The following is a 20,232-nucleotide window of genomic DNA, read 5'->3' on the forward strand; positions in this document are numbered from 1 at the left end:
AGTTGGTGTTCTCTAGCGCCATGTTTCTCATCTACAGACTTGACCAACTAAGGATCAAAGATATTAAAAACTTAGTTGCTTCTATACTGAATACTGTATAGATTTTTCCTATCGTTCTATGAACAATACATCATAGTGACTATTTATTCAGAGTTTATACTGTATTAGGCTTTACAGATAATCTAAAGATGACTTAAGATATAAAGGAAGGATATATATAAGGGATTCAGTAACCATGGAATTTGGTATGCCCAAGAGGGGGCATCTTGGAATTGATCCTTGATGCATACTGAGGGGACAGCAATAATAGGGGACTTTTGTGAGTGAAAGCTTACTTCTAAGACTGCAACTCCTTAAAATTCTTCTGTTTTTCTTATCCTAGGAAGTCAGTAGTAATATGCAATATGTCACTTTCTAAACCCATATCTACTCATGCGAGTTACATATGCTGTGATTATTAATTTGCTACATCTCAGTCTCCTTATGTATAGTGTTGTTAAGATAGTAGAACTTAGCTTTTTCTTTATTTTGTTTTGAGACAGGATTGCATTATGTAGCTTAGACTAACTTCGAACTCATGACTGTGAGTGCTGAGATTATAGGTGTGTACTTCTGCACTTAGCTTTTATCTTAGGTTTTTGAGAATGGATGAATCCACATATAGTGCTTTGCACAACAGCTGTCACATAGTAAATTTACCTGTATATCCAAGTTCCTATCTTTTTTATCCATGTTGTTGGCATGGGCCATCTCCCTAGCACATGCTTTTCAGTGATGCTAATTAGGCAAGTACTCCGACTTGCCTTGGCATGTTTTATGGATGACCCAAACTGCAAACACCAACATGTCTAAAACATATGCTGCCTGCTTTGTTTAATTTCAGACACCAAAATATGCCTACACACAGGAGTATGTGCATAAAGAAATACATGTACTTTTTTTGCTTGGTAGAAATAGGCCTCTGCGATGTGTCTTCTCCTCCCACACATGCCCCTCCACGGCTGGCACATCTCCTAATTAGTCCCATCGACTACCTCCCCATAGACCTTTTGTGTGTATATTTTGGCACACATTCTTTTGGCTCTGCCTAGCTCCCTTCTATCTCTCCTCTTCTGCTCCCCCCATCCTCTTCACAACTCTTTAGAAAAATTCGTTAAACTATACACTTTTTTATTATTAATGTGCGTTTATGAAAAATTCTTCACAGTTACAAAAGTGCATGGTTATAAAATAATTTCCATACAAAGGTTGGCATCTTCCCAATTCCTCCCCTAACCCTCCCACCACCAGACATCAGGGCTTAGGAACACTGAGAGGTCTATGGACCCAACTCCCAACCAGTGCCATGATTTACAAAAGGTCCTTGGGTCTTGCCTCCTTTACTTCCTTTTGCCTCCTTTCGGAGTATACAAAACAAGACAAGGTTCCCTAGCTTGGAGGAATGAACAAAGGTATCTTTTTGTGCTCTTCTACAGCTGGAAAGAATGGTGGCAAGTATGTGCATGGAGAAAATGGAGCTCTTGACCTTTTTCAAAGGTTGGAATGAAATTCAAGTCCTGATCTCTTCAAATACATTACATCAAGCCCCTAACTGAGACCATGAAACTCTATAGCATCTCTGGGCAATGTATTTCTTCAAGTTTCCATGGGAATCCTGGTGAAAATGGAAAAGAAGGTGGTATCTAGAGGACAACCATAGGGGCATGGTCCAGAATGGTGTGGTGCATATGTGGGATCTTTTCTGAAAAGAATTTTATTGGCTAGCCCTTGACCAGCATAAGCTTGTTGGTTAGTTATGTATGACCTGATATCTTCAGACACAGTATAAAGAAAACTTCTGTGATAGGTACAAGTCTCTAGAGGATAGAGGAGGACAGAGGAAAGTAGGGAGGAGCCAGGTCTCATTAGATTGTTTCCACTATAGCATTGGCTCTTTTCATATTTCCTGAGCAGCTAGACAAATGGGCAGGGTGCTTATTTGTTTATCAACTTGATAACTGAGTGGACTGTGTTAGAGGTTTGAACCCAAGTTCTAAAGGAATATTCTCCAAGTCAGTATACAACCAACATAAATGAACCATAGATACACATATAGACAAACAAATGATCCCACATTAGCCAGTGTGGAAAAAAACTGAACAAAACTTCATGGAAACATCATAATGGGCTTGTCCTCACCAGGACATGTAAACATTTGTCGCAAGGATTATTAGACTATTTCGAGACACTTAATTCTGAAAGCCTGAACTGGTGATGGTGGCATTAGAATTCCATGTTCGTGTGGAGGCTGAATGTTCCTCTTCTTGTGCCTTAGTTAACTGGGGACCTTTTAGACGCTGGAGAAACATTGTCTTGATATAGCTTGCTTAGAAGTCTTCGCCATTAATGGAGATCAAATTGTGCCACTCAAAAGAACACTTGATCTCAAGAGGCATTTGGTGTCTTGTCTTGTTCTAATTCTATGTAAAACAGAGTAGTAGATCTTAAAATATGGTAACTATAATTCAGTAAACAGTGGTGTCCAGGAGATTACTATCAGTGAGCATGATGTTCTTCTAAGGAAAGTTAAATGATTTTTTTTTTAAAATCAGGAATACTATTTCTAAAAGTTCCTTTCCAAAAACACTTTAGGCAAGAAGCTTAGCTTATGGAGACTAGCTAGAGTCTACCATTGTTGGCCACAGTTGAGTGGTCAGGGAGAGCAGGGCATAGTTCTATGTCATATTTTATAGGAGCAGAGCTGTGGCCTAGGCATTGAAAGCAAGAGTGGGGGTGGGGGGGAAAGCTTCCAGGGTCTGTTTTGGCTGATTAGATCAATGCAGATGAGTTGGATTACGACACGTTCCCCTTCTCCATGCATTGTAAGTCAGCTGGGTGGCAGGGTGTATGATGGATGCTTGCCAGGGTTGGAGCCAAGATAGAAAGCTCTTGTTTCATTTTCTTACCAAGCCAGCCTTGCTAACAGGACTGGGACTACCCAGATGGATCTCCCCATCTCCTGTTCAGGGGTTCTCACCTATCATTTTCTCAGATCCTTCAGTTTCTCTTGCAACACAACACAGTAGAGGTACATCTCCTGTTTTCCAAAGATCTGATTAAAAAAAAAAAAGACATCACAGCCACTAGTTCTAATGATGTGCTCATATACTGTTAAGGTGGCGTCTTCTGTTTAGATGTCACTTGTGGTGCCTCTGTTTCAGAGGCTGGAGTTGCCCCACTGGGAGCATAGTCTGTGCACAGCTGGGCTTTACTGCTGCCTTTTATTGGTTTTTGTGATTATTATTGTTATGATGAGTGCTGAATTCTGGGGTCCTGCTATGCAGGCTTCCAGGACATTCTCTTCCATCAGGTACCCGAGGAAGCACTGGAAAGAGAACCCTGACAGAACTGAGTCTAGTCTTAGGCTGAAGGCATACCCAACCTTTAGCCTCTACTTTCCATTCTCCAGGACATCATCTTGATTTGGTTCCCACACAGGAAGAGAATACAAAAGAAGCATCCTAGACTTTCCAGTGCCCAAGGAGACAGGGAAGATCATGATGAAGCAGGTGACATGGATGAGGAAAATGAAGATGATGACAAAGACGGTGAGCATTGTGTTTCCCACAGAGTCCTTGGCTTCTAACTGATTAGATTCATATTTCCTCAGAGGAGTCACCTGTCATACTCTTTGTTCATGCAGATAATTTGGATAAGCATCCCAGCTCTCCACAATGAATTCAACTGGAAAGTGGGAATGATAAAGACTATCTGGCAGTAAGAATAGCAAGAGATGAATCAGCAAATAGAACCATGCCCAGAGGAGTGCCTGGTCCTTATCGGCAACTTCATTAGTGTGGCTTGAACTTGAATTTTCATAGCTTTAGAAAGAACTGTGATGAAGAATACTGATTTTATCTTGAACATGACATAGCAGGCATGCTACCTTCTCTGAGCCTGATGACCTTATCTGCCAAATGGGAACAATAAATCCCCCCAAAGGGCTGTTGTATGTGTGAAAGGAATGTCGGAGGAGGGAGCTTATACTGCCCGACACTAGCAAGAACCAGCAATTAATAGCTATTCTTTCTTTATGCTCCAATGAACAAGTTACTAAGGAGAGAAGACATACCGTCCTGTGGGGATGAATGTGGTGGCTTTGTCCTCCTGCCCCGGTTACTGCCATGCTAGGATCTGCACCCTACAGTGCACTTTCCTGGTGAGTTCCTTTGGTGTGAGCACCATGGAAAGAACAGTCACATAAATTGGGGTCCCAGGGTGCCAAGACTTTTGCTGCCTCCTTGTGAGGCTTCCTGCCTTTTCTTTGAAGACAAGGCTTAAGTCAGAAGCAGAGACAGGGAGAGGAGGAAGGGTGCTGAGGGTGATTACTTCACAACTAGACTACAATTGGGAAGTCGCTGGGAGGTCCTTTCACTCCCCTTTCTGCTAATGGGAGAAGGTCAAGGTGTCTGGCATGGAGGCTATCTCACTCCTAGAGGGCAGTGGCAGGCAGCAGTGGGAACTGAAAAATTGGGTGTCAGAGGGAGAGATTTACTTTTGCACCTACTTCTTCTATGTACTTAGGCCACAAGGTCTGCTGCTCTTAACACGACCTGCATACAAGGTCCTATCATTTGCTATGTCCACCCTTCCCTATCTACTTAGCAGATAATTCCTGCAATTCTTCTTGGACTTTGTGAGGCACAGATGATGGACCCTCCGCTTGGCTTCCCTCACTCTATGCTCAGAGTATTGGCATTTTGTCATAAGAGGATGTTTTGGAATTGTTTTCCTTTATTAGAAGTAAGTACCTCAAGGGCAGGAACCGGATTGAATTTGTCTTTCATTCTCAGTTGCTAGCACAGTGCCTGGCCCAAAGTGGATGGATGCTCATACAAAGTTAGCTTTCCAACCTTGTTTGAGCTATGATGGAGATGGCCAGGGCACCGTGATACAGGGTGTCCAGCGGTCAGCAGCAGTGGCAGCAGCATGGAGGGATGAGAGGCACCTGTGTCAAATCTCTTCTTCTTCATTAGCCTTGCTCCAACGGTGACAACAGTTGGCCGTGATGCCCAGGAGGAAGTTGGTGGCTACAGAAGCGATGGAGACCACAAAGCCCACAAATGCGATGAAGAGGTAATCATCCAGGGTCAGAGTCAGGTGGCAGGCCTTGAAGCTCTCTTCAGTGAGTGAAAAGAGGGGGGCACCCTCAACTTCAGGGGGTCCCCGACACTCAGCAAGCTGAGAATCTGCAACACAGAAATGGGTTAGGGTGAGACTTCTGTGGGAGAGGACGGGATGGAAAAGCCTCCCACTAACCTGCTTCCAGAGAGTTGCTGAGTCTTTTCTATGTGCCTCAAACATACATATCATCAATAAGCCTCAAAGCTTTTTTGCCTAGTTTTGTAGGTGTAAACATTTACTACTCATGGAGTTTAGCATTTGTGAAAAGTCTTATAGTTATCCCTAGTGGTGGATCTAGAACTTTTGTGAGACATGAAGGCTAGAGTCTGGACATGTCACTCTCTGCCCCATACATTCCTTTGTGCAGAGAGCAAGCCAACAACCCCTTTAGGGGAACAAGGACACTTTCCCAGCCCTTAATTTCGCTTTTTTATTTTGCTCCAGAGACACATGTCTCGATCATTCCTCCATGGCCCTATGTATGTCTCTTCTTAGGGAGTATGTCTGTATTTGCCCCTTGTGATAGAGTTTCTAATCTATATCTCTGTGTAGCCCACTCTTGCACTTCCTTTGTGACTTTATCCAATGCAACCTGCTTAGTGATGCCTTTTCTTGGGAGCACCCCATGCCTGCTTCTCTTACAGGCCCTATCACAACAACTCTGCTTTATTTTTCCCTATGGTGTCTTTGCCTGACAGTTTTATTACTGTCTTTCTTCCCTTGAAGATAGGCTTCTTCCACAGTACCAGAACAGAACAGCATCCCTTCATAGTAAGCACTCAGTGGGTCTTTCTTAAATGAATGAGAGACTTCACTTAACTCGTGTGTTTTTTTCCAGATATACCGACTACAACGTCAACAGTGTAGCCTCTGGAGAAGCCATATCACCTGAGTGTGAATCTCTCCTGCCTCTCATCACTTGTGTGATTGTGGATATCTAGTCTTCCTGTATTTTGCTTTTTGTTTCTTGTTTTCATTTGTCAAGTGGCAATAATCATATCTGCCTTCTGGTACTGTGATCAGGATTCAGAGAGTTAAAGCACACAATCATTTCTGATGCGTAAAAAGCATTAGGTGACACGCGCGCCTTTTATAATGATCATAGTTGGGTCTCTCAAGTGTCGACTGGAGGGTCATACTCTGCACACAGACATCTGTGGAAAGGGGCTGCTCCTTTACTGGCCTGGCTTTCCCAGCATCGTGGAACTGTCCTTTATGATTACTTCAGTAAATGCATGATGGTTATCAGTGGTCTAATCATAGTCTGCCTTGGAAGTAAAGTGTGGCATTTGGGGGCAGTTTCAACTAGAAATCTGGGCAGTAGCATCAGAGTAATGCCATATGCCCTTGGTAAGAATGTAATATGAATTGAGCTCTAACCTTCAGCAAATCCTGTTTATCTTTTTCCTTTCTGTCTCTCATGTGTCACCTTTATAAGAAGAGAATAATCCAATCTAAATTTTCCAAGCAAGTCAATGTGAGGCTTTAAAATTACAGGGTACAGAGTACCCCACAGGATGGGAAGCTATGGGCTGACAGAGTAAACAATACTATCTTTTCATTATGCAATTTTTTTAGGGCAAAGAACAAAGTGATAGGCTTAAATTGATCCTTTTGACAGATGGATATGCATAAATATTATAATTCTAAAAGGTGTTTGTGTCTATGTGTGTGCAAGTATGTGTGTATGTGTAGGTGTGTATGTGTGTTCATTTATGTTGAGGATAAAGATGCAATCTTTTCCAAGTCATGGGTTGAATCAGTCAATCCCAGCAGTCTGTTTGCATGGGACCCTAGACTCTGACTAGGTTCTGCTCATGTCCAGAGTTGACTCACAGGAAGCTCTCTGCTGGAAACTAGAAGAGAGTTAACTTCCAGAGTTGATTGTTTTTACTTTAAGGTTTCAGTGGGACAATGCAGGCCAACTAGAGGAGGCTGAGGGCACACAGATACCCCACAGGATGGGAAGCTATGGGCTGACAAAGTTCTCTGGTGAGTCAAAAGACCAGTCTTGAAATCAGATTGTATCCCAGTAGCTCTCTCTAGTCTATGTTTGAATCCTGCCTCCCAGCATAGATAATAGGAGACTCTCACAAAGAGCAAAGAAAGGAAGTGATACAAAATTGTCTAGAGGGGTGACATCATCCAGTTCTACCTACTGTGGCAAGCTTTGGCTTTTAAAAATGAACCATAACCATTCCTGTGTGGAGAAGGATGGGGGCCTGAGGACCACCATGGTTCTCTGGAGCTCAAGTACCTCACCTGCAGTGATGTCTGAGGCTATGCTAATGGGACTTGCAGTTCCCCTGTCTCCTGGAGGGTTGAGTCCCTTGCCTGCACCGATGGATAAGCCTTCACGTATGGGAACTGGGGCCTCTCTCTCTTCTGCTAAAGAGCTCAGATCCTTTGCCTGAATTGATGTATAAGTCTACAATGATAGGAAATGTCTTCTCTGAGGCAGCCAGGCCTTTTGTGGGGGGCAGCCAGGGAATCACTGATCACAGCAGAAGAGGTATCTATCTCTACAGTAGTGAGGGTTGAGTGTCCCAGAAGGCTCTTTGTGTTGATAGTGACAAGAAGGAGGGAGGCACAGCTTGCAGAGACATTGGGTTGGTAGGGAGATGGCTCTAGGCAGCTTCCCTGTCCTAGCCCCCACCATCACCCCATCTCAGCCTCCAGCTATTTTGGTACTGGAGAACTTCCTCCCACAGCTCTGCAGAAACACTGAAATCGTGACCCACAGCCCCCCTAAGTTATTTTGGTCCTGGACTCCCCACTCAGTCCTTTCCCTCTTGCCTCATTCAGCACTATTTCCTTTTCTCCCCCTAAATATGCTGAACTTTAGGTTCTAGGGAATCCCTGGGATGGGACTCCAGCTACTCCTACTGTTCTGACACCAGGGGCCAAGGCTTGGTGCTAAACCATAAGTGAGTTGGTGGCTGGGGCCATGGCTAAACTGTCTTGCCTATCGGCTTCAGTGACACTGGGTGAGAGCAGGGTCCATCAAACCTCTGTGACACTGGCTCTTTCAGTCCACTTTGGTTGGGATTCTCCAGTTTAACTGTCTCATTTCAGGCCCTCTCCCCAGATGCCAAACCCATGCATAGACCTTGAATATTCTGCTAAGGCTGCGTGGCCAGCTCAGAGTTTGGCTTACGTAGTTCAGGATCTGATTCTTAACAGGATGGCTAGAGAACAGCCAGACTGCCAGGATTTGAATCCTCACTCCAACCCCCTGTAGCTGAGTAATTTTGACCAAGCTACTAAATTTTCCTATACTTCTGTTTCCTCCTCATCAGGGTTCTTGTGAGGATAAGAGGAGCCGACACATGAAATATGCTTAGAATAAGGACTAGCACATAGTAAGTACTAAAATAAATAGGATTAGTCATGATTGTTTCTTTGAGTTTTCTCAGCACTGACAAGAGTTAGAGTAGTGTAGAAGTCAAATGAATGTGTTTTTATCTCCGGCTCAGCCAGTTTCTAAGGGAACGACTCTGGGGGAAGCCTTCTTAGAGGTTCTATTTCTCAGCTTTTTCACCTGTGAAATGGGGATAATAAAAATGGGGACTCATGGAGATAATGTATGCCAAGGCACTCAGCTCATCGCAGAAGGTCAACAAATACTACCAATTGCTTCTACCATACTGCTTGCTGTGTGTCTTTCTTTCTATGACCATAGGCATTATACAGGCAAGGGACCTCTGATTGTTTAGCAAATGAACTTCTTTAGCACTTAGCATGTGTCTCATATATTCAACAAATACTCATTGAACAAGAGATGGCACATAGTACTGTCACTATTACTATTGTTATTATTGTTATTATTATTATTACTATTATTACTATTACTCCCAGAAACCTTCTGCCTGGTGACCTGTCCAGTCATCTCTCTTACCCGCTGTACAGCGCTGTATCCGATTCCGCAGCCACTTCAGCAAGGGCTCCATGGTGCAGCCACATACCCATGGGTTACCCCCGATCTGTAGGGTCACCAGCCCTGGGAGGCCCTCAAGGGCTTCAAGGCTCAGAAAAGCCAGGCCGCCATAGCTGAGGTCCAGGTCTCTGAGATGCACAAGGCCCTGGAAGGCCTGGGGGTGCACCCTCCGCAGCCAGGGGTTGTGGCTCAGGTCGATATGTACCAGTCCATGAGCTTCCCGGAACATGTCAGCTGGCACATGACTGAGGTTGTTGTAGCTTAGATCCAGGTGTGCTAAGCGCTTGGCGTGGAGAAAGAGGCCAGGGGGCAGCTCCATCAAGGAGTTGTTTCGCAAATCCAGCACGCGGAGTTCCATGTAGCATGTGAGATAGCCTGGCGGTACAGCTGCAATGCGATTGTGGGCTAGGCTGAGGTTGCGGGTGTCCATTGGCAGGTCCGGGGGTACAGAGAACAGCCGCTGGTTGCTGCAGTCCACTACTTGGTTACGACATGTACAAAGGACTGGGCAACTGGTACCCGCATCAGAGTGCATCACCCCAGCTGCCAAGAGGAAGAAGACCAGCAACAAGGCTGAGTGGGGAGGCCCAGGCCAGGGAAGTTGGGCCCAGGTGTCACCCATCTTTGGCAGCTGGCAGCAGCAGTGCTGTAGGGAGCCCATGAGAGCGGTGTCCCTAGGTCCAACAGTCAAGTTACAGGGATGCTGCTACATTAGAGGCCTGAGTCTGGAAGGTGGGGCTTTTGCGAGAGTGCTATCATGGCTCAACACTTCCTTGAGAGCCTCTCAACACCCAAGGACTTCCTAAGATTCATAGGATGTCCCTTTGTAGACCCTGGGGAGCATGGACCCAGTTGAGGTACCCCAGGGTCTGAAAGGATGATCAAAGCTTAAGAAACTAGGGGAACAAGGATGGAGCTGGAACAGCTGTCAGCAGGCCCTGGAAGGGTCCCTGTAGATCTTTTGTGCTTCTGTCACCCATGCCTGCTGGATGCTTCCTCTTGTGCTGTGTCTGACAGGTGGGTGGGGCAGGGGAGGATGTGAGGGGGATGAAAGGTGCCCTTTAAAGGTCCTGGCACTTCATCTAAGAAAACTTAAGCCCTGTCCTAGGTCTGGGACTGATTAGGAAGTCAGAACGGCACCTTGATCTCCAACATTCAAGGTCCCAGAGGCCATTTCTCCTGGTGGCCCAGTGGGCATGAGTTCACAAGAGACCTGGGGCCAGAGATTTAGGATGGGGGAGAAGTATGTTCCCATGGGTCTCCTAGAAGCCTGAACATTCAGTCTCAGTGGTCTCTGGATTCTCAAGGGATGCTCTTTGCTTCCCAGAGAGGGGTGAGTCCCAAGTGACACCCACTGTCTGGACCACGAAATGTGGAAAACACCATGAGTCTGGAGGCACAGGTAAGGGTCAGTTACAAAAGCATTATCTATGTCTTCAAGCTGTCACCATGCTCAGCTGTGCACTCAGCAGGCGGAGGCAGAAGTCACTCTGTCAACAAGAAAAGCATTCAGGCAAAGAAATCTAGTGTCCTTACATCCCTGCCCCCTTGCCTTGCTCCTTTGTCTTCACTCCTCCTTACTTTACTCTTCTTTCTTCTTTGAACCTATCTGTTCCCAACCACAAAGTTCTTTGCTCACTATCTTTCAGATGAGGACCACAGTGAGCTCAGAAACCCAGTCTACACCCACCTACTAACCGCATCCATCTGACCTGAAATTCTTCTCCTAGGTTTCTGTCCGGAGTTGGGTGCATTTTCTTCTATTGCTCATAGCTCCACCCTCGTGAGCACCAAATACCCCACCCTGAAAAACTCCCCAAGAAAAACATGCATCTAAGCTCTGGCAGTTTGTACACCCCTCTTATCCACTTTTTCAGCCCCCCCCCATCTCTTTCTTACACACACACACACACACATACACACACACACACACACACACACACACACACACACACACACACACTCACACACACATACTTTCACTGTACCCCCTCCCAGCTTCTTTCTACACACATTCCCTACCCAAGTGTGCCCCGGCATCTTTTATACCACAGCACAGCCCTAACCCCAGCATCCTTTTATGTTCTACTCTCCAGCTCCCAGCCTCCTGCTTAAGCCCACACACATACTTGGTCTGGCAAAGAGATGGAGAACCTCATCCCACCCAGGGCCTCACCCCGCTGCTCATCCCTCACTCTCTGTGGCTTCAGCTTTTCTTTTACTCACCTGCTGTCCTCACTTGCCCCCACTACCCCCACCCCTTTATCCCGTCGTCGCTCGGTCATTTCCCCACCCAGTTCCCCACTGCTTCGTAGCTTCAGTCTCACCCATTGGGAAATCACCCCGGCACCCCCTTATACAGACTAATTTTTCTTAGCTTCGGGGTCTTCTGCTATACTCCCGCGGGCCCTCAGGAGACTACTCACTCTGTTCCAAGGACACAGACATCAATCTTACGCAGACGAACGGCTCTGCCTCCCTCATCCTGGAATCCCCCGCTCCTTTGCTTGCTAGCTTCCGAACAGATTGCCTATCCGGCTCTTCCCCTCCCCCGACTCTCCTCTTCCATGTCTCCTGCATCCCAGGCCAGCATCTTCTGCGGTTTCCTGTCCTGTGGTCCCTGTGCCCCTTCTTTTACGCTGAAAGGAAATTTGAGAGAGGATGCTTAGAAAGTTCACAGAATCTGAATGCCTCTTGGGAAACTCAGCTGGTGCCGAGGCTGCCTTGGTGTGTGGCTTCCGCCAGAGCCAGGTCTTCCCCTCCCTCCTCTCTCTCTCTGGCTCTCCCCCTCCCTCCATCCTTCTCTCCTCCTCTCTCTCTTTCACTCCCCTTTTTTTTCCTCGAGGGCCAGGTAATGACGTTTCACTGTCTCTTAGCAACTGCCTCCACATCTCTGAGCAACAGGGGGAACTGGCTATAGACCCCACCAAGATGAGAAAAGAGAATGAAGTACTCCTGGTGAATTTACAGCCACCCTCAGGGTCCTAGTGGGTAGGGCAAGGGGAAGAAAGGAGAGGAGGGTAGGCAGCCCCAGAACAGGGATTAGGGCAGAAGAGCAGGCAATGGAGAGAGGGCAAGAGGGCTCTCCAGGAAAGGATAGAGCATTGGTCTGAAATCTTAGATGGAACATGGAGAGTTTAAGTGCATCTCACTCCACAGGGATACAAGAGAAGGCATAAAATGGGGAGAGGAATGTAATGGGGATGGGGAAAAGCAAAATAGATGAGAGCAATGAAGGCAAGCATAATGATGGGCAGAGAAAAGAAACATGGTTGATTCTTAGTGTTTGTTTATCCGATGGGCAAATGTTTTCTATTTAGCTGCTTTATGACATCTGTGTCCAGGTTGGAGCACCAGGTGATTAGATGAAGCTTGCATATTAGAAAGAATTACAGGTGAATTATTTCCTCTGCTCCTTGTTTCTAAGCCCTTACCCCATGAGTTATCTGAGGCTAGGGGATTCAGCTGGAGTACCAATTGAGCTGAGAGCCCTTGGGATGCAAGGAAACAATTGCCTAGTTTAAATGAGGGTACCTGGACCACTACAGATTCTTGGTTATATCCTTAGGGAATGGAAGTGGCCAGTAAAAAGTATCATGGTCCTGGGTTGGGTAAAAGTCCCGCAGTACAAACACAAAACTGGGGTCTTGATCCTCAGTACTGTGTAGCTGCCTGGCACAGAGATCTTGACTCAGTGTGCAAGGTGGAGAGTTATTGAGACACCTCTGGCCTCCACATGCATGTGAACACATGTGTATGCACACATAAATGAACATGGATATGCATATATTTAATACACACACCCACACTTGCACGCGTGCGCACACACACACAGACACACACACAGACACACACACACACACACAGACACACACACACACACACACACAGATACACACACACACACACAGACACACACACACAGATACACACACACACACACACAGACACCCATGGTCAAAGAACACTATGCTTCTTTCTTCTTTCTAAGGGTTCTAGGAATCCCTTTTGTTGTTCTGTTCCCTTTAAGATTCTCATTCTATTGAGTTCAGATGAAAGTGAAATTCACACAATCTCTTTTCTTTTCTTCTCTCTCTCTCTCTCTTTCTTTCTTTTTTGTTCTTTTTTTGTTTTTTGTAGCCCTGGCTGTCCTGGAACTCACTTTGTAGACCAGGTTGGCCTCAAACTCAGAAATCTGCCTGCCTCTGCCTCCCAAGTGCTGGGATTAAAGGCGTGTGTCACCACGCCTGGTACCATCTCTTTTCTTGAGTAAGTGTCTTTACAGTGGGTCATAATTTGCACATTGGCTTGGCTAGTTGGTTTGATTAAATAGGTGGTTTCTCTCTTCTCTCTCCCTTCTCCTCTTCCCCTCTCCTCCTCTTCCTTTCTCCTCTCCTTATCTCACTTCTCTCCTCTTTTCTCTCATCAGGTGTCTTGCTGTGCAGTTCAGGTTGACCTTGAATTCTCAATCTTCTTGCCTCCTTAGTGCTGTTGCATTACAACCTCCACATTTGCTTTCTTTTCCTTTAAAAATAACTCTTTGTACATTTACCATTTGCTAAATAATTGACCAGATGGTAGGTTTATAGCTTAGGAGATTTATATAGGACTGGGGAAATGGCTCAGTTGGTAAAGCACTTTCCATACAAGCACGGAGACCTGAATTCTACCCTTAGCATCCAAGTAAAAAGCTGGGTGTAGCGCTGCAAGCTTGTAATCCCAGTGCTATCTCAAAAAACTCCCGAAGAATAAATGACACCCAAGGTTGATCTCTGACTTCTATGCAAAATGTACCTGTGCACTCGCTCGAGCACACACACACACCCCACATACTTGGGCATGTACACACAGAGATTTATATAGATAATCCCTTAGAGGTCTGACATTGGCTCTATGCTTTCAGTCTGCTGACCTGGGGCTTATTGTATCTAAATGATATCTTATGTTTAGATGGGGGGAATGGAATGATGCTATAGAGAAGAAACTTGAGTTTACACAGGTTCTGGGCCTTTAGGAAGTTCTGTAGGTCAGTGACTTCACCCTGTCTATTGAGATTCACCTTCAAATATGATTATAGAGGAAGATCAGCTTCCCAGGTCTCTCTCTTACAATGCAGCCTTTCGCCTTTTATAGTGTCTAGTGCAGAACAATATGGCAACCCATTCACACACACTTCTCTTCTCTGCTGAATGAAGTTATCAGCTCCTCCAAGCTTAAAGGGGTGGTGGTTGTTGTTAAATCTCATCTGTAATTTTAGAAATAAAATACTGATCTTATTTTATTTTAGTTTTGATTTTTCAAGACAGGTTTTTCTCATTGTAGTCATGGCTGTCCTGGAACTTGGTCTGTAGACTAGGCTGGCCTTGAACTCACAGAGATCTGCCTGCTTCTGCCTCCTGAGTGCTGGGATTAAAAGCATGTGCCACCATCACCCGGCTAAAATACTGATCTTAACCTAATAGTAATTAAGGATGGTTTACCTCTGGATAGCAAAGCTAGCATCTCATTTCACTAATTGAAAAAAATGCTTGGAAACATATTCTCACTGTGAAGAATCATGAAAGGTAATTATGAAAGGTAGAAAAAGGTACTCAGAGTTGAACATTTAGTGTTGACTGGAAATAAGACAAGAAATTTAGAATTTTCTTCCTTTGCATGATATGATATTTACAGTTACAGTAAGAGCTAATGTGGTTAAGAGAAAAACATAGTGGGTTTTCCTTAAAAGGTAACAATATGAACTACCCAGTACCACCCAGAGCTCGTGTCTCTAGCTGCATATGTATCAGAAGATGGCCTCGTCGGCCATCAGTGGAAAGAGAGGCCCATTGGTCATGCAAACTTTATCTGCCTCAGTATAGGGGAACGCCAGGGCCAAGAAGTGGGAGTTGTGGGTGGGGGCGTGGGTGGGGGAGCGGGTGGGGGACTTTTGGGATAGCATTGGAAATGTAAATGAAATAAATACCTAATTTAAAAAAAAGGTAGAGGTTGGGGAGATGGCTCTATGAACAAAGCTTGCTCTGCAAACGTGAAGGACTGAGCTTGGATTCTTAGCACCCAAGTAAAAGATGAGGTTCATGTTTGTAATCCCAGTGCTGAGATGGTGATATTGATGGAAACAGGCAGATCCTGGGAATACTTTGACCAGTCAGTTTGTTCAAGTCAGTAAGCTCCAGGTGCAGGACCTTGACTCAAAAAATAAGGCAGAGAATGAAAGAGAAAGACTATGATCATGATCTATGTCTTCCATGTAAACATACATGGGAGACCACACTCACACCGGCATACATGTATACACTACACACACACACACACACACACACAGCCTAGGCAACTGGGAACTTCAGTTTTTCTACTTGTGGAGTAGGATAATAATGACACCTGAGCCTCAGGGCATCTCACAGGCATCGTGTGCTAATAAAGCATTTAAAGAGCACAGAGCACTACAGATAGGTTTGTCAAGTGAACAACTTAAAAAAAAAAAAAAAAGAAACAGTGAACCACTGCTGAAGAGTTATGCAGAAAGGAAAACATGAATTTGTATGGAAGCAGGAGACAAAGAAAGGAAAACAATTATGCAATTGTGCTTGCTGATGATTCAAATGTATGCTTATGCAAGGTAAGCCTCCAGATTTACAGGAAACCTCCATTAGCGAACAAGGTGGCAGCATGTAATGTATCTTCTGTAAATGTGAAGTTCAATGAAGTAGAAATATTTTAAGTGTCTTTTTACTTTTAATCATTTTTTGACTCATTAAGGGATTCTGAGAATCCTGAATTGGTGTTTTGTGGCACACAATGTACTGTGGAAAAAATGCTTGTTCTCAAATAAGTTTAAGAAATAGTGCCTTCAACAGCCCTCTGCTATATATGTGTCGGACCAGCTCGTGTATGCTGACAGGTTGGTGATTCAGTGTCTGAGAGATCTCAGGAGTCCTGGTTAGTTGAGACTGCTGGTCTTCCTATGGGGTCACTCTCTTCCCCAGCTTCTTCCAGCCTTTCCCTATTCAACTTCCGTCCATTGGTTGGGTGTAAGTATCTGTATCTCTCAGTCAGCTGCTTGTTGGGCTTCTCAGAGGGCAGCTATGCTAGGTTCCTGTCTGTAAGCACACCATAGCATCAGTAAGAGTGGCAGGCCTTGGAGCCTCCCCTTGAGATGGATCCCAAGTTAGGCTGGTTACTGGACTGCCTTTGCCTCAGTCTCTTCTCCATTTTTGTTCCTGCAGTTCTTTCAGACAGGATCAATTCTGGGTCAGAATTTTTGACTGCCTGGTTTGGCCTCAGTGGGAGAAGTCTCAGTTAACTCTCAGAGACTTGGGGTCCCAGGGATCAGGGGGTTTGGGCTGGGGCAGCACCCTCTTGGAGACAGGGGAGAGGGAGAATGGGATGAGGAACCGTGGGAGGGGGATTGGGAGGGGGCAACGGCTGGGTTGTAAAAAAAACAGTAAATAAAAAAGAAAAAATAGTGTCTTTAACAAAATGAAACACATTTATTTATTGGAGGGTATATCTGAAGCTTACTCTGCAAGTATCTGTTGTAAGAGCAGGGGGAGAGGACTCCATGAAATGGCAGGCATTTTCTACATGTATTTAGAGCTCCATCTTTCTTCTTTTCTTCTTCCCCCTCCCTATCTCTTCTCTTTCTACTCTTCTTTCCCTTTTTGGTCTTTCCTTCCTTCCCCCTTGCCTTCTCTCCTTCCCTTCCCTTCCCTTCCCTTCCCTTCCCTTCCCTTCCCTTCCCTTCCCTTCCCTTCCCTTCCCTTCCCTTCCCTTCCCTTCCCTTCTCTTCTCTTCCTCGCCCTCTCTCTCTCTCTCTCTCTCTCTCTCTTTCTTTCTTTCTTTCTTTCTTTCTTTCTTTCTTTCTTTCTTTCTTTCTTTCTTTCTTTCTCCTGTACTGTCAACTATGGGAACAATTTTAAATGGGAAATAGATTTACACACTGAACTACAATTTATTAAAGTCTATTTTTGTTTTAAATCTAGCCTCAGCAATGGTTTATAATGAACTCATTATTTTATTTTAATTAAATTTATTTATTCACCAACATTGTCCTATCTACCATGATTCCTTTTCCTATATGGTTATATAAAACCAATTTATTTATATAATATAATAAATTATATTATATATAATATAATAAATTATATTATATATAATATAATATATATGTATACTTGTTGGTCATATCCCCTCCATTCTAATTTCTTTTCCATTACATCAATCCTTTCTCTCCTATAAGTCCCCTTTCCACTTACAAGTTGTACTGTTTTGTGTGGGACCTAAAGAAGTTTAACCCAGGGTTATCCTCATGACCATGAGTGTGAATCTACTCATTGGAAACTGCTGAGGTCACCAGTGACTACACAATTGACAATGACTCTCCAAGTACTTATCAATGGGCAAAAGACCCCCTGAGCCCTTTCCCTTCCACATGGACTGAAATGAGAGTCTTCCACAAAGAAGTAACAAGTCAATACAGAGACACTGTGCTGGGTGTTACCTGCTTCTCCTGGCAAAGCAACAGTCTTTACACAGCAAACAGTGGGGTGTCAATTAGTAAAACAATGAATCATGGCATATCATATCTTTTCAGGCTTTCTTCCAAGTTGTGGAGATTCTGGGCTGCCAAGAATTTATTCTATTGATGGAGTATAGCCCAACTGATAGTGTTTGCTGAGCATGTATGAGCCCCTGGATTTGGTCCCTAGCATCCCATAAACTGGGCATGGAAGTACATGTCTGTAATCCTGGTACTCAGGAGGCGAAGGCAAGGTCATCATCACTGAAAATCTGTACAACATGAGACCTTTTCTGGAAAAGAAAAAAAAAAGTCTTATTCTATTGTGAAAATATGTAGAAATCAGGCAGGGAGCTGTAGAAAATGAAATAATTTGAAAATCATTTTCATTACTATGATTTCTTGAATGCATGGCAAATTAGTTGTAACAATGACAGAAAACTTTTAAACAGATGAGAATTAATTTAATATACTACATCCAAAATTCGTTCAGTGAAAATTATGACACATTAGGAGAATCATGATGGGGGAGAAAATGGAAAGCTGATTTCTTGTATGGCTGGAAAGGTTTAAAAATAGGAAAACTGACTGTTGCGAGATTATCATAAGCTAATGAAGCATTTAGCAGGAGCTGGAGACTGGAAATGAAAGGCATCTGGGGAAAACCCGGCCAAGAACACACAGCCGAGGTTATTAAGACAATGGTGGCGATGACAATATTGGGACATGCTTAGAGACATGATGGGAGATTTGCTTAACTAAAAGGTTGAAGTACAGATTGCACACTAAGAACCACTCATCAGCAACGGCCACAGACGTACCACGCGCCAGTAAGTGGTACTACCAGCAGGCAGAGCATGAAAAATGAAACACCAGCCAACAGTGCTGAATACAATCTCAGAATAAGAAACACGATGAGACACCAGTTTCATGCTTCTCCCCTCCCCCTTATACAGGGAAGACAACAAAAGCAGAAGCCAGGAGGAGAGGGAGCCATACATTAATCCCAGTGAAAGGGGACATCTTGAGGAAATAGTGTCATTAGGAGCAAGATTGCATTTGTCAAATACACAGCATTGAAAGACAAGGCTTTACAGAAGGAACTGTGATAAAACAAAAGAGAAAGGATGATCCATGTGGCTCTGACATAAGCATAAGGATTCTTACAATGGAAAGAAAGAGGTAGAAGGGTCAAAGGAGGAAAGAGAAAGGTAGAGGTGGAGATTGGAAATAACACATCTTTTGATTTGAAGATGGAGGAAAGAGCCAGGAACCAAGAGATACAAGTAGTCACCAGAGGCTGAGGAGAACCACGTAATAGACTCTTTTCAGATATTCCAGGAGAATATAGTCCTGGTGACCCACAAGAGGCTCTGATTTCTAGAACTGTAAGAATTTACTTTTTAAAAGCCACTAATTTGTTTTAATACTTTGCCACAATAGCCATAGGAAACTAGCACAGTCTTCAGAATGTCCACTTTCTGGGTGGGGTGCATGAATATGGTGGGATGCCACTCCCGTGATTAAGTTACTAACCAGCAGACTTCATGCTAGGCAATGGGGGATGGTAGGGACCAGGGAAATGGCTCACTCTATAAAGTACTTGACACACAAGCATAAGGGATCTGGCCTCAGATTCCCATTACCTATGTAAACTGTCAGGTACTGGGAAGGTTGAGGCAGGCAGGTCCCTGGAACTCAATGACCAGACAATCCAGCCTAATTGGAGAGCTTCAGGGTCAGTAAGCGACCTCTAAAAATAAGAATGTAGAGAGATCAAGGAAGGCACCCATTTTGGCCTCTACACACACACACACACACACACACACACACACACACTTCTCCTCACCTAGTCACCCTGTGTTTACCCCATTAGAGAACATGACACTCCCTTTGTCAAACATTAATAGACATGGGCTCTTCTGGAAGGGATGTGGTGTCATGGACATCTCCTCAATCTCTGATGGAAAGTTTAGAGTCAGTATGAGCAGGTATCCAGTGTGGCTGTATGTTCATAGTTGCAAAGACCATGTCCTAACTGGATGGCCACATTTCATGGCACTCCTCACATCCTCCTGTCTTAAATTCTTTCTGCCTTCTCTTTAGTGAACAAGCATCTTGGTTATTTGGAAGAAACAAAAGTAGATTATTAGTTGTGTCCAGTGAGTGAGACTGAACAAAAATATGGAGAATCACATTGATGAAACAGCGTCAAGTGACAATCAGTTACTCAGCTCACCACTCCCTGGCTCTGTGATCTCAAACTGTGATCTTTCCTCTCATTGTTCATTTTTTTTTCACCTCTAAAATGAAGATAGACTTGGTATTTATTACATATGATTGCTGAAAGAGCCTGGAAAGGCAACACCTCGTACAGTTCTCTGTCCTTTAGAAAAGTTCAGTGAAACAGTCCTATGGGTATTGTAGGTATAATTTTATGGAATTGAACTGGAGGCTTCTGTAGCTGATTTTTCAAACCTCTTGCTTCATCTTGGGAGGTAGCAGAAAACAATTGTAAGCTACATCATCATATAGTGGTTATAAGTAAAGACTTTGGAATAATAATGACAACGACGGTTACAATGACGACAATGGTAATGCCTGACTCAGGGTT

The 20,232-nt window shown here is 44.3% G+C and overlaps 1 protein-coding gene across 3 annotated transcripts; it reads right to left on the minus strand.

The window, feature by feature from the left end:
- Positions 1 to 1,149: 1,149 nt before the first annotated feature.
- On the minus strand, positions 1,150 to 11,833 carry Lrrc55 (leucine rich repeat containing 55). Of its 3 annotated transcripts, none has more exons than XM_006499469.3 (3): positions 11,327 to 11,502; positions 9,062 to 10,590; positions 1,150 to 5,228 (listed from the first exon to the last, which is right to left on the minus strand). In XM_006499469.3, the coding sequence occupies exons 2-3, from the start codon at positions 9,759 to 9,761 to the stop codon at positions 4,993 to 4,995; spliced, it is 936 nt and encodes a 311-aa protein (XP_006499532.1). In that variant the 5' UTR covers positions 9,762 to 10,590; positions 11,327 to 11,502; the 3' UTR covers positions 1,150 to 4,992. The 3 variants fall into 3 exon arrangements, with proteins under 3 accessions (XP_006499532.1, XP_006499531.1, NP_001028518.2); XM_006499468.4 differs by lacking the exon at positions 11,327 to 11,502 and adding an exon at positions 11,230 to 11,249; NM_001033346.4 differs by lacking the exon at positions 11,327 to 11,502 and adding an exon at positions 11,527 to 11,833 and having other exon boundaries at positions 1,153 to 5,228.
- Positions 11,834 to 20,232: the final 8,399 nt, after the last annotated feature.

The sequence above is a fragment of the Mus musculus genome, chromosome 2, assembly GCF_000001635.26.
Source record: "Mus musculus strain C57BL/6J chromosome 2, GRCm38.p6 C57BL/6J".
Taxonomy (NCBI): Eukaryota; Metazoa; Chordata; class Mammalia; order Rodentia; family Muridae; genus Mus; species Mus musculus.